A 15,192-nucleotide genomic window follows, 5' to 3' on the forward strand; every position below is an offset into this window, starting at 1 on the left:
AACATGTTCTTGCTCAAAACAATAGCAGCAGATTAAGTTGGCTTTTAATAACAATGCCAACTATAGTAGATTCATTTCTGGCGTGCATCTCATACCTAGCGCTGTTCCTTTTGACGCTCCTGATTGGTTGTTAACCCAATCACAGGGCTCGAAAGTCTCAGTCTCTGTCAAGAGTTCATGTAGGCAGGATATATGTTCCAACATCTTTCAAACATTATAACTTTCATTACACCTCAATTTTACCTACAGAAAAGGACCATTTCCTAATTTCTTTACATGAGATCGCAGTGCATTCTTCATTTATCATCTTGTGCTTCATACAGTTTTGTAGCTTAAATGTCATGGAAGACAATTTACCGAAAAATTATAGGCAGGGCTATCAATATGAAAATAACAAGCAAAAGATTAAGAATATTAATCTCTCTTATCTTTGTATAGTTGGGTGTAGATCACGTGATCACTCGATGACATCATCATCATGATCACACCCATCGATAGAAGTCTTATGGGGGGAGAAAAGAATATTAAGACTTCATTATCATCACTATCATTATCACCATCACCCTCTTATATTCTATAATGGAAATCTCTTTATGAAAAAAAAATGGTCACTTAGATATTCATACCTTATGGAAGAAATTTATTCATCCCATTGATTTTTCTTTTGATACAATCAGTCCTCCTATATCCCTCTCACTATTCCTTTTCATAATTCTTATATCATCCTAATAAATCATTGGCTTGTCGATGTTTAGTGATAGAGTTTGGAAACTACTTTTCTGTGGGTAAAACTAAGGTGTAATGAAAGTTATAAACTTTTGAAAGCGGAGAGGTGGAACATACATCCTGCTTATATGAACTTTCGAGAGAGTTTCCAGCCCTGTGATTGGCTTATCAATAGCCAATCAGGAGCGTTGTAAGGAACGGCACTGGGCATGAGATGTACGGGTCAAGTGAATCTACTATAGTTGCGACTGACTGAAATACTTTTGATTACAAAAATTATATGGTTCATTGGGTCAGATTCTGGTTTTTTGTTCAAGCTCTGATGCAAAATTTACTCTGAATTTCGCATTGAAATCCGATTATGCCGAGTTTTAATACAGTCTAGGATGGGTTCTACTTTACTTGAGTACTATTTTAATAGTTTTAGCACAAAAAATGCATTTAGTCACAAAAATATGAAAATACAGTGGTTAGTGAATATTTATCTATGGAAAATACCACGAATATGCAAATTTTCTGTGAATAATATGGGTATAAGTTCTAGAGAAAAATCTGTGAATCCAGAACCACGAATAAGTGGGGCTCCTCTGTACTTCCATCACTCACTCACTAACTATAACTCCTCCATTTCTTCCACAGTAATCAGTCTGAAACCTATGAAAAAATGTATTCAGTTAAAAGGTGTGGAATTTTTTGTGTGTAAACACTCAAGGAAGCTCATTTCCAGATGTACCATTAAAACCTTCATAATTCTTCAATACCTCTGCAACCTTAGGCATGGTGCAGGTATTATAACATCACCTGGTTGAAATAACCTTGCTTCCTCTCATGAAATCAGGATGTATAATGTATATGGAATGGTCTCATTTATTGCATATTAACAATCACTTAACCAATGAATGTATGTACGTATTGTGATAGAGCATATGTTAGGTTGTGTAATTTTCGTGCACCTCATAGGGTAAAAGATGAGGGGTGAACTTTAATGGTTTGAAATGTATTGTTTTTTCAGAGTCCTACCATTCGAATGCAAAAATTGATTAATGCAAAAGTTCGAGAAGTGAAGGACTTACAACAGGAAATACATGCAAGGGAGAATGAAAAGCAAGAAATAGAAATGAAATTAGAATCCTCACAAAAGAAAGTTTCCAAATTGAGTAAGTATTACCTTATTCCATGGTGTAAATTACTTTTGAAGTTGCATGAATAGTGTATAAAGTTATTTTTGTGATGAAGTGGATATTTTTGTTTGACGATTTCAAAAAGTATAATTTCTTGGCTAGGTGAAAGAGTTTCATTTAATATCTATTTTTAGGGATATGCTCTGTGGATCCTGTTTTAGGCTTGTAAGATGCAATTTGTATTTAGAAAATTTAGTGCAGATTAAAGGGGCAGCAGTTTCAGTTTTTTTTATGTAGCATTCTCTTATTTGTTTTCTCTTACTGTTGCAGCTGATATGCTGGCTAAGAGTCAAGAGGAATTGAAGGATCAGCGCCAGCAGAGAGATGAACTTGAGGCAAAAATGTTAAGTGGGGAAGATTTTGTTCAGCAACAGGTAAGGAAACTGACTAGATTGTGCAATAATATTGACTTCAGTATATATACCGTAATGGTAAAAGTAACTTTACTTTTTGCAATCATAGTTTTCCCTAAGTGTTGTGTTTCTGAATAATTTATTTTTACAATGTGATCATACTGATCACAAAGGTGGCTTACATTTCATATTAAATGTCACTTCAGGCTAATGTTGAACAATATTTTTATCTCTCACTTTTTCTCCTGTATGTGAAACAGAAGAATAATTTGTGTATATCTTAGATTTCTAAGAAGTAGTTGATAAGTAGATTGGAAACTAAATAATTTTTTGCCTGCAGATATAAGTCACTTCATCTTTAATAACAAATTTTGAGGCAAAACTTTCCCTTTATCATTAGCTCTACATGTGGCTACTTGGCGCAGGTTCGACAAGTGTTAAAATTGAAATAAATGTTAACGAATGCTCCCACCCTTTAGAGGGTAGAGGGTAAGACCAATTTTTTTTATCGTCATTCTCTCTGTTGGCGAATGTGACCAGCTGTTTAGACTAATGTTGGATTTAGTTTTGTTGGTCAACAAATGGAATGTGTGGGTTTTGGTCTGTATTTGGCAATAAGGATTCTTCTTGTCAGTGTTCCATATTGATATTGTTAGATTTTGTAAGTTAAGTGGTTGCAAGATGAGATTGGCATATGTATGCATGAACACTACATGGATCATCAAGAGGTGAATTGTGATATAGACAACGTTTGTGATTATTGCAATGATTGATTGGTCTTTGAGAAGAGATAGGGGAGATGATAAGTTTCTGAATTAGAGATAAGGATAGACTTAAGAGAAAGTAAACAGAACAGACTTGTATCTAGGTTTTATTGAGAATTAACACCTGGTCAGTAAGATAGAGATAAGTCTACAGTTTCTTCTTTTGTGGATATAGATCCTTCTACACCCAAATGCCAGCTCAGGGTAGTAGGCTAGATTTAATGTATGTACTAATAAGATATTGACTGTCTAGAATTGAATTTTGTGTAACAATTTGAGTCTTGCATTGTATGTGCCCATTGCATTGGCAGGGACAGCTCCCCTTGTTCTTTTGACCACTGTGGATGCAGCCTTGCCTGTCACCTTGGCACCCCTGACTAAAGGCCGGGTAGTTTTGAAGTTTCCAGATGGGGCCTAACATCCCAGGCTGTTCAAGGACTGTGCCCTATGTCTTATGCCTTTGCTTTTGGTCCTCCATGGACTGAGTCCGATTACAATTGCATAAGGACAGTTATGGTAGGTCTAGATCTTGTGTTTGACCCCGTTGTTCCATGGTTATTCTAGTGATTCGTCCAAGCCAGATTACTAATCATAATCCATAGTGAGTGCTGCAGTTGCACCTGCAGCTATGGCTAGCAGCCCTGAGTCTGTAGTTAGGCTATCAGGAGTAAGCAGTTGTGCTGGTTCTCCCCTTTTATTACTGATGGTCTGAGTTTTCTTCTGACAAGGCTACTGTTATGTACTTGCGCAGGCTTTGTAGCTTTTATGGACTTTTTCAAGCTTCTGCTAAGTGTGCCAGGTACTGTACATTGTTAGTCTGTCAGTTTCCGCAAGGCATTGGGTCTGCATATAGCTCTGCATCTGTCTTCAGTCTCTGCAAGGTGTTGTTGAGGCTGTGCAAGGCATTATCAAGTCCACACAAGTCTGCACGGTTTGAGAGTCCTCACAGTTGTCTTCGAGTCCACACGGTTGTCAGCGAGTCCACATGGTTGTCAGCGAGTCCACATGGTTGTCAGATAGTTTGCACAGTTGTCAGTGAGTCCACTGTTTCTATAGCTGCAGGGACAGGGAAGGAGACTTATAAGACTGAAATGGTATTTTTCTTCATCTTTCCCAGGCCAGTAAAAGGAAATATCCTCCTCTTTCTCTTGACTGAATGCACTTTGGACAATTTGACATCTTTCTATTGCCATCCTTTTGGGCTCAGGAGGGAAGAAGTGTCCTTCTGGCAGGAAGGATCCAGATTTCATTCTCCCAAAGGAGAATGTATTTCCTCCACTAATATCAAGATTCCTAAGTCTGATTAGCTCATTGAGCCCTAATATGCTGGTGGATACAGGTTTCGACTCAAGTGTTGGAACACTTAGTTGTAGATGCCCTGGTAAAGGAAGTTTATTTGGAAGGTTATTTCATTCCTTTCAAGAGTCCACTGCCTCTTCGACCAGCTTTTAACCTTTCAGTCATACAGAGCAACCTAGAAATGAGGCAGGTGTTGGCCAGGAAGTCTTCTGTGTTAGAGAAGACAGCATTAGTGGAAGTACCAGCTACTTTGCAGCCCATTTTACACAGGCTTAGACATACAGTCTCAACTTCGGTGGCCAACTGTTTCCCTTTTTTCCATGGGAATGGAGTCAACTGCCATGGAGGAAGGATGTGGATGTTTACAGGGTACATGAATGATGCATGCTCTCGTGGTCTCATTCCCCAACTTTCAAGAATTGCTTACTCATTGTCTTTGAGGGAAAAACATGTCAATGTCAAACCCTTTGTTTCAGGCTGAGTTCCATGCCCAAAAATTTTCCCTAGGATGCTATCCCCTTCATGAATGTTTTTCTTAGGAGTAAATTTACTTCTTGCCAGGACAAGTGTATTATATTTTTGAAGTCCAGGGGTTATTCCTGAGGGCAAGAGAGCCTCTAATGGTCTTGGCAAGGCCCTAGGCTTACTAAGAATGTCACAGGTCATCTCTAGAATCTACACAAATGGTGACCTACCTGGGCATGGTGATTGATTCTGTTCTGTTCAGGGTTTCCCAACACAAGTTTGAGTAGACAGTCTGTTGTTGACCATGAGAGAATTCTCCTATAGGAGGATGTCCGCTAATGCTGGTTGTTTCACTAAGGCCACTTGTCTTCTCTGGAGAGGTTAGTTCTGAGTGCTCAACTTGGATGTTGTCTCTTCAGTTACACTGGCATGGAAAGAGACTTGGCCAAGCCATGAGTTGTACCCATGGAACAAAGAATGAGTCCTTTCCTTCACTGGTCGTTGTCTATAGTATTTCTTCTCAGGGAAGTCCCTACAGTCCCTGAACCCAAACCTTTCACTGTATTCAGTTGCTTAGGACAAGGAGAGGGGTCTGGTTATCAGGAACCAGTTGCTTCAAGGGTGTGGTCATCGGTAGAAATGAGTGCATTAACTGCAAGTTGTTGGCTAACCGGAAGGAATTTAAGTAATTTATGTTTTCTCAGGCTTGCCTTCTCTAGGTCACATTAGAATGTAGGAGTCATGAATTTGGAAACCTCGTTAGCTATCACTCAGTTTCTTGGTCAACTGTATTTAGTGGACACATTAAGTCATCCAGGACAGGTACTCTCCCAAGCTTAACTTTACCTTGTAGCTTGCAAGGCGATTTGCGGTATGTTTGGCTAACCCCTAGCTAGTCTCTTTCTTTGCAGCAAAGATGAATCATTGTCTCCAGCTGTATGTTTTCCCAGTTACAGGCCCTCAAGCTTGGACAGAAGATGTTATGGTTCAAGATTGGACAAACCTATTAGTATGTCCTCCCTATGTATCCACTGTTGAATGGGGTATTCTAGGTTACAGGACTACCGGGAACTCCATGTTTCTAATCGTGCTTTGGTGTCTGAGGAGGCATTGGTTCCAGTCCTTCTAGATATCAGTAGAGGTCCTAGGCCTTACCTCTGTAGACATATCTACTTTATCAGGCAGGGACACAAATTTTACAGAAATATCTATATACTTTGCCTAACTGCTTGGAACTGTTGTCTAGCTCCTCAGCTCCAGAGACTAATAAGTCATCTATGAACTCTTTCCTAATGACAAGAGGTAAATCCACTAATTTCTTGTTCATTATTGTGGAAGCTGTATAGATTATGGTACAAGTCCAAGGGCAGTCCCTGTCTTCACACAAATTTTAACAATGTAAAAAGGTCTGCACTTCTTGAGAGATGCTAAAGGATTGTCAGTTTCCTCCATCAAGGGTTTAAATCCATGCTGACTTACACAAAACTGTTCATGCTTTTCAGCTGGAATATTGAAGGTTCTGCTTAGCTGCTTTTGTGGAACCTATTCATTGCTTTAAGGCTCCTTAGTGGCCCTCCTTACTACCCCAGAGAGAATTATCTCAAGACTCTTTCATAGAACCCTTTCTGGTGGCAGTGGCTTCGGCCAAAAGAGTAAGTGGGTCACATGCAATATATTCGTTAGAAGGGTGTACACATACTGGAGTAGAACTATCTTTTTTATTGCATCCTTTAATGCTAAGGTGATGTCAAGACCAATGCTCTTCCAAGAGTTTTCTCTATCCCCACTTTAGAGACTTAACTCCTCAGAAAGATGAGCTTCTTTGATCCCCTGTTAGGGCTTTGGGGATTTAAACATCCCATTTTAACCATTAAGGAAGCAGTATAGGAACCTATTTAGCACCGTCAAGAATCCTTAGATTCATAGGTGAAATTGCTTGATGTCAGAGCAACAGCTACAGTGATTAGTTTTCATCAGCATCTCTCGACTTTCAAGTCTTGGTGGCACAGTTGAGGTGTAACTATGTGTTCACCTCTAACTACTTGAGGGCTGTCTATATCCAGTTGGAAAATTGCTATCACTAGCACTTATAGTTGCAGCAGGGGAGCGTTCTACTAGTCTTCCCCTTATGTGTTATAAACAGGTATAGGTTTTCACCATTGACCCCCATCCCGGGTAAGTGAGGAACCTCATGTATTGTAGTTCATATGTGGTAATATTATACTCTACTTTTGTTTTTATTCCAGTATTATGTTTAGTTGTACATATTTGCTTTCTCTTAGGAAGGGACAAATTCATTAGGGTAAATTATTTTGGACTCGTGTTACAGACCCATTACTCCCTATTGTAGAAAGCCACCCTGAGCTGATCAAGAACCACATTTTTTTCAGGCAAAATTGTTAGGGTTGTTTTGGATGTGAGGTGCCACAGCAACTCAAGTTAGGTAGGTGGTAACTTTAGGGATCTTAGCTCCCTTCAGTTCTGCAGGCCTGAGGCATATGGGCCAAACTTTCCATTCTGTGTTGTACAATCTCAACCAATGGCTATATGCAGGGCCCATGTTCCACTTCCTTGCAATAGTGGACCTCATCTGATGAAGATCCTCATCTGACAAGAACTTGCCATGGGATCGTATGAATCTGGTGAGCAGCACTAAGGATATTTCTAATATTTGATAATTTGGTTATAAAGAAATCTCTTACCCCTCTGCACTCAATGTTTAAGACGGCTAATGGTAGAGGGTAAGTTTCACCTTAAAAGTAATGATTATGATAAAGTTTTTAGTTAGTTATCCTGTATCATTGAGAACCCTCCCTCTTCCCCTCTAAGTGATTGAGAGAGGAATGTCAACCAAAACATTCGCTGTCTTACCCCAACTTTCGAAAGGTGGGAGGTAACTATTGGGACTGTTCATTAACGATTATTTCAATTTCAACACTTGTTGAACTTGTGCCAAGTAGCTACAGATAGAACTTAATGATGGAGGGTAAGTACCTAAAAAATTGAATTTACTAGTTCTTCTGAGCCCTCCTCTGGTGGTCATCCCACTTTTCTTCTCTAACTCAGATAAATCTATTTTAGTTGGAAGTGGTTTACTGCCGCTGTCCTTCCATTTTCATTTCATTACCACTTAAGGGGGCTGGCCAGAACCCCTATATATGGGGGTATAGTGCAAAAAATGCAAAGTCATTAAAAAATTCATGGAGCTTCATATGGCAATTGAGAATACGTATACGAAATATTTAGTCAAAATTCCTCTTACTTTCGTAGTTACAGGGTAATTAGTAAACATAACTCAATAAGCCTAAAACATTCATACATACAAGAAAATGCAATATTTCTTGTTATCGTAAATTTTGATAATTATTATCAAAGAAATTGTGAGAAATGGCATCTGTAGAGATTCCGTGGGTCGCAGAGGGGAGTATCAAGTTCAACCATTGATCAGTGCGAGCACAGACTTTAAGTAATCTACACGTTCGAGTTCACCTCTGACATTCGCTTGCTTTTACATATGCTTATCTATGTTTCGGCAAGAATTTCATCATGCCAATGAGGAAAAGACAAGGAAAACATCTCGCTAACATAAAGACGAAGAAAATTCGCTCTAATATGATTACAGAATGTCATAATATATGCGATATTAGCGTAGTTAGTGAAAAGAGAGAGAGGGAGGGTTGCGTAGTAAGTAAACGCCCCCGTCTTGCCTGAAGCACACGTCACACTGTCCCCCAGGCTACGATCTTTGAGCAAAGGGATCTTCATTTATGATAAATAACATAGTTTTGGTTTATTAATACCCAAAAAGGAATATGAAATTCATAATAATCATGATTTATTAACATTGTCTTTGTAAAAAGAGAGTACAACTTTGAATTTCACCTCTTGACATTCTCTTGCATCTACGTTTGTTTTTTGTTTCGGCAAGAATTTCATCATGCCAAAACGAGGAAAACATCTAGGTAACATACAGAAGAAGAAAATTTGCTGTAATAAGCCGAGTTAGTGAAGGAGAGAGAGAGAGTTGCATAGGAAGGAGTGCCCTGTCTTGCCTGACGTAGTGCCCCAAGCTACGATATATGAGCAAAGGGATCATAATTTATGATTAAATTATGATAAATAAAATAGTTTTGGTTTATTAATACACAAAAAAGAAATATACATTCATAATAATCATTATTTATTAATATTGTTGTTATAAAAATACGAAGAAAAACTTTGAACGGCCATATCTCAAAACTATAGTTATTGACCTTCAAAATCTATCTTCTCTTAGTTTTAAAGCTATAACGTTGGAATTTGGTATATAACTCAGAAAGACGTTAAAAAACAATCAAATGAAGCCCTTTTTTCCAGTTTTTGTTTCGTCTTTTTTTTTTCAATTTTGTTTTCCTAATTTATAGGGTTTATTTTTTTACCATAATGAAAAATTCATATCTAGCAAAAAAATGACTTTTAGAAAAAAAACTCCTCATTTGATTGGAGGTCTACATCAGGTCTATATATGGTAGTAATCCCAGGTCTTAATATTAAATATGAAGGGAGGAGATAGAATTTGAAAAATTGTTATTTTCGGGATAAATCGCCCAGCGTCACAAAACCGAAGGTCAGGGGCAAAAATCATATGCGATTTGGAGATGTCCCAAGTCACCTTATTAAGTGGTATGAATATCAAAGTCCTGTCCTTAAAGAATGGCATTAGCCGGCCGTCCCCCTTAATGCAAGTGGTTTTCATCTAATCTTTTAAATTTGAAAACTGACCTTAACATCATAAGCACCAACGTAAAAAAGATATAAAACAAGGTCTTCACAATTTGTTACTAAATTTAGAAACTAAAGTTTCCAAATTTCATTGTGTGGAATGTGTTGCCAATTGTCCAATAAAATTTGGTAGTTTTCCTGTCCAGAAGTGCTGTTTTGTTTTGAGTGTGTTACTGTCCTTTTCCTTAATGTCATTCAATGATTTCATCGTTTACTGCTTTAATTTCCTTTTAATTTGTTCATTTATTCAGCCTTGAATCCTTGTTGTTCTGAAATTTTTTTTTCAATGCCAGTTATCTATGTATGTACTCCTTATGCCAGACTTTCTGTATAGAGCTCTCTCGGAATGTGTAGAATTAACCATTAATTTTTGTATTATATTACTTTCCAGATTCAGCGTATGAGTAAGGAATTGTCAGTTTTACGAAAAGAGAACACTTTGCTTCAGGAAAATGTTCGTCATGTTGCAGATGAAAATGATGATCTTACATCTAAGGTAAAAAGAAATTATTTCACTTGCATCTGTGATAGGAAATTGTTAACCTGCGTTAAAGTTAGAAGATTAATATGAAGCTAGGAGAGGCAAATATTTAATATGTCTACCATGGTAATTTTCCATTTGGATAGAAATCAATGAATGCAGTTGATAAACATTAGTACAAAGTAATGTTTTTCACATAATTCATGTGATTTATCGTCTTGAAGAGATGGCCATGTATATACTTGTGTACTGATGACATACACAGACATTAAAAAAGAGAGGGAGAGAGAGATGTTGCTCAGACCAGCAGACAAGATGAGTCATTGTCAGTGACTTCCAAATATTTTTATACATATGTAACAGACATATTTATTTGTTTTTGTATAGTTAAAGATTTTATTCTATAATTGCATCATTTATCTCTTTTCTGAGAAAGAAAGAACCCATGACTGAGTTGTTTCATAGAAAATGTAATAATTTTTTGTCATCTATTTTTTCATATTTTCCTTGCTATGTATTAGTAGACACCTTTTTTATTTTTGCAGATTTTGATCCCTCTCCAAAAAAATCCTTTGATGTTTGAATTGTTTAAATTTGTGATATTTTAATTTTTGGCACATTTTGTTTGAATCATAACCATGTTTTACCTGAAATTAATTGTCAATAGCCAGAGAACAAAAAATTACATTGACTAATCTTAAAATCCTATGAAGTACTTAGGTTTATCATTTCTTTTCAGATTAATTCAACCAGGTTAGCCTTTGTTTTATTGGGTATCCTACATAGAATTTGAGTAATTTGTTAAGTTAATGGGTGTAGTATTTTATATGAAAAATACAATTTTAAAACAAAAATGACATTTTGTGGTGAAGTATGGATCAGTCTAAATGGGTAGTCCTTGCCCGCAGAGGTTCCCATTTCTTGATAAATTATAGTATGTCTGACCTTTTAGTTAGTGAATATTGTATATATCAGGGAAAATGTTCATTTTTTTATAAGTGAGTAAAAAAAAATTGGATAGTGTCAAATTTTTCATTGGTGCTGACCACATAAAAATAACTTTATTTGCTCTACATATGTATTTACTTATAAACTGTAATATATTGCTTTTTTAAATACCGTATATACTCGCATATTATGCGACTTTTGAAACCTAATTTTGAAGCTAATTATAAAGGGGTCGCATCATACATGTGGTATAAAATTAGCGTACCGTCTATGCTTTCCCAAATCGGCAGATCGCGATAGTTACTACCGGAGGAAAAAAGTAGATCTTTTAAAAAGTTATGTTTTACTTGTACTTCACTATATCCAATAATATTGTATGCATTCTCATATTACTATTGTATTTTAAAATACAAAAGAGCGATCGTGCGCCATTTGCATTATTTTGGTTTATACAACATGTTTAAATGTTCTAGACTAACCATCTATAATTTCCAAATCAGTTAAGGCACAACACCGAAGGATTTTTTACTTTTTGTTTTACTCAGTAAAAGAAACATTTGTTACTTGAACTATTATTTTCCTTTTAGGATACGCAGGTAAGTGAAAATTTATTAAAGTAAAAAAAATTGCATAGAATTAATAAACTAAAATCCTCCAAAGTCGCTCTCCGTGTGCCATCAAGGCAGTCATCATATTCGTCATCTTCCAGATCTTTGATCATTTCATCCTCATCTCCTGCATCTTCGTATAGGACATCGTCAATTCATATGGAAGGTACAGTCTTGTCACCGTGGCGAGCGCTCTGGCGTGGCTTTTAAAGATCTGCCCTTATGCTAATTTTACAAAAACAACAACTGCCCGTGTGTGACAGACCTTTGAATGTCCTTGAGACAAACCCCGAGGCTATAATTATAAGATTATAAGGGTTTTTCCTTCCCAGGTACTTTAATCTCCTTCCTATTCTGCCTCTCTCTCTCTCTCTCTCTCTCTCTCTCTCCTCTCTCTCTCTCTCTCTCTCTCTCTCTCTCTCGCTCTCTCTCTCTCTCTCTCCTCTCTCTCTCGTCTCTCTCTCTCTCTCTCTCTCTCTCTCTCTCTCTCTCTCTCTCTCTCTCCTAAATCTTACAGCTGTCCGAGCGAGAGCTTTTTTTATGGGACAACATAGGCCCGCATATTACATTTTCCATACCTATTTATTTCGTATACGATTGCCCTTTCTCGGCTGTGAAGTTGATGTCTATCTATGGCTGTGAGATGACCAGGAATAACTTGTAAGTCGGTGTCAAAGTCACTCCACTCTTCAGTCAGGCCAAAACTTTGCCATATCGCATTCAAGCAATATTCAGTCATTGTTTCCTATCTATTATTTTCTCAGAGAGAGAGAGAGAGAGAGAGAGAGTCTGTCTGTATACGATTGTTTATTTTCTCACTCGTCAAACTTACTGTTATGCTTTATTTCATATTTCCTTGCTCACCAATTTATTCTATACCTACGATATTAAGAAATCAAGATATGTGTAGAAGGGAGAAATGCCTCCAGACTGTACAGTCAGTATGGATTTAAACGCACGTGGAACTGGTTGAAATATTCGCAACAGCACCAAAATGAGATGCCCTGTTGATAGAATATCTGACTCCGTTTCTTGTTATTGCATAAAAAAACTTTATCGATCGTGAACCTACGTAATTTATTTAGAATTCTGCGCAACGGAAAAGATAATATTTGATATCTGTAATGGGAGAAATGGTTTTATCTCTGTTGTTGTTATAAATTTGGCAGATATGCAATCAAACACGTGGATGGACCAAAACAGCCCAGCCAGAGAGCTCCGTTCATTTTGTAAATACTATTGTTTGGCGTGCTAGGCTTACCCCTATTCATTTGGGTGTGCGCTACTCAAATAATCGCATTTTTCTTACTAATCCCAAGAGTTGACCATGGAAAATCCCAAGATTAACCAAAAATCCCAAGATAATAAAATAATTGACATATGCCAAGCTTTGGAGTCCTAAATATTTACTCTGTCTATCAGGAAGATACTGATAAATTGAATTGGACGGTATCTTTTCCTTAGAGAGAGAGAGAGAGAGAGAAGAGAGAGAGAGATAGAGAGAGAGAGGAGAGGAGAGAGAGAGAGAGAGAGAGAGAGAGAGTATTCATGTAATCAGTAAAATACACTAATAAAAACAAAAACTACGTACTGTATGCAAAGCACACACATCATCGTTAGCTTCCCGTGTGTTACGTGTAAACGTTCATTCTGAGAAATTCACAAGAGTAGTACAACTAACACCTGATTGGCTGGTTGGTAGCCATGGAGACCTGTTATCCAATGACTGCCCTCTGCTTCTGTTCTATTTATAGACATATGCCGTGGATGACACTAGGTTTGAACGTTACCATGTTCGTGATTTTCTGACTGCTGACGGCAAAAATTACTCGATAATTTTCTTTATATAATTATTTCTTCGTGAAAACAATAATATAATATGATCATTTTAACTTTAATGTATAGTGGTATGAAAAATACCAGTGTCGTAGCGATGCGTCATCAATATAGTGGTATGAAAATACCGCATGGTGTTGTAGCGATAAGTAATCACAAAGTACAAATCCTTTTCCCGGACCATCCTCAAAATTTTACGACTTCAACTGCAAGATTGATATGGTGAAATATATAATATAGTCATACTTATTGTTGAAATTCACAAGTTGAACTGCAAAACATTAGATTTTGATTATGTACATATATTTTTTGTGTTTTACGGAATGGTTTGTTTTGAAATAATAGCTATTAGTGAACATATGATATGAATTGTCCCACTATTTTATTATAGGTGATCTTAATTATCTCACATTCATGTAACAGTATTATATTAATATTTATTTAAATAAACAGTAATTAACCCTCTTAAGCCGGAGCCCTAAAAATCAAAACGTCTCCCGTATGCCGGGCCTGGTTTGGAGTGAGGGCGCGGAAGTGGAAAAAATAATTTTTTCAAAAAATTACAGCGCGCGTACTTTTGAAGATTAAGAGTTCATTTTTGGCTCCTTTTTTTGTCATTGCCTGAAGTTTAGAATGCAACCATCAGAAAATGAAAAATAATATCATTATCATATGTAAATAATGCGATATATGGTAGCAAAGAAAAAAAAAAAATTCATACATAATTGTATTCAAATCACGCTGTGCAGAAAACGGTCAAAGCTAACCAGTTACTTTTTTTGCGTTGTATTACACTAAATTGCGATTAATTTTGATAAATAACAATAATGAAAAACATAAAGGGAAAATTTTTTTTTCTGCAGTAGTGATGTTTGTTTGATTATGCATCTGATCTCACATTTCCGAAATTGAAAAATTCCAAAAACCGAAACATCGGAATGTGTGTGTACTACACTTTTTTAAACATGCACACAATGTCTACACATTTACTGATACCCGTTGGTGAAAGACTCAAATTACAGTATTTATTTCTGAGAGAGAGAGAGAGAGAGAGAGAGAGAATGATTTAGGACTCCAAGGCGTGTTATTTTTACAATTATTTTATTATCTGGGTATTATTTTTTAATCTTGAGATCTTCTATTCAATTCTCGAGATTAGTAAGAAAATTACTGTAACTTCACTAGCAGCAGCACACATCTGAACGACGCGGCCATTAGCACAACTAAACCCACCAACCTATGAACTGACCTCGGAAAAAAGGAGGAAACTCGCATGATACATGAGAATTACATGACAAAACCACTGTTTATTGGTGAAAATTTTGGGGTCGCATGATATGCGAGATCGCACGTTACTCGAGTATATACGGTAAATGTAACTTACCAAGTAATTATATTGCTTGCAGTTTCACTCACCAGCAGCTTAAAATTTGACAACCGCAGTAGTGCTAGTTATGTTGTTAGTGTAGGTATCACCCCTCCCACTTACGGGATAGGAGAGGAACATCTTCAGCAAGTAGTAAAATGTTACCTGCCGGCTCTCAAGTACAGACCTAGTTGGGATTTCTCTGCTTGGATTCGATTTTTGTTGTATTTTGCCTTCAGTTTGTTTGGTGAAGTACTGCTAAGCTAAGGCTTTGTTTTGTTTTTTGGATTTAGTTCTTTGTTAGAGACAATTTTTTAACAAATTACTGATAATTGACCTGATTTTAACTATTTCATTATGTCTGACACTACTCTGACGAAGGAGAGTGTTCTAGCGACAAGACT

The 15,192-nt window shown here is 36.8% G+C and overlaps 1 protein-coding gene across 3 annotated transcripts in view; it reads left to right on the forward strand.

The window, feature by feature from the left end:
- The window catches only part of LOC135216961 (golgin subfamily A member 4-like), a 275,501-nt gene that overhangs the window by 60,478 nt on the left and 199,831 nt on the right, over window positions 1–15,192 (forward strand). For all 3 annotated transcript variants that reach the window (XM_064252500.1, XM_064252489.1, XM_064252492.1), the window contains exons 7-9: window positions 1,739–1,883; window positions 2,178–2,281; window positions 9,941–10,045. In XM_064252500.1, coding sequence (XP_064108570.1) covers window positions 1,739–1,883; window positions 2,178–2,281; window positions 9,941–10,045 — 354 coding nt within the window. The remainder of the gene's footprint in view (window positions 1–1,738; window positions 1,884–2,177; window positions 2,282–9,940; window positions 10,046–15,192) is intronic.

This window comes from Macrobrachium nipponense, chromosome 19 (assembly GCF_015104395.2).
Source record: "Macrobrachium nipponense isolate FS-2020 chromosome 19, ASM1510439v2, whole genome shotgun sequence".
NCBI lineage: Eukaryota > Metazoa > Arthropoda > Malacostraca > Decapoda > Palaemonidae > Macrobrachium > Macrobrachium nipponense.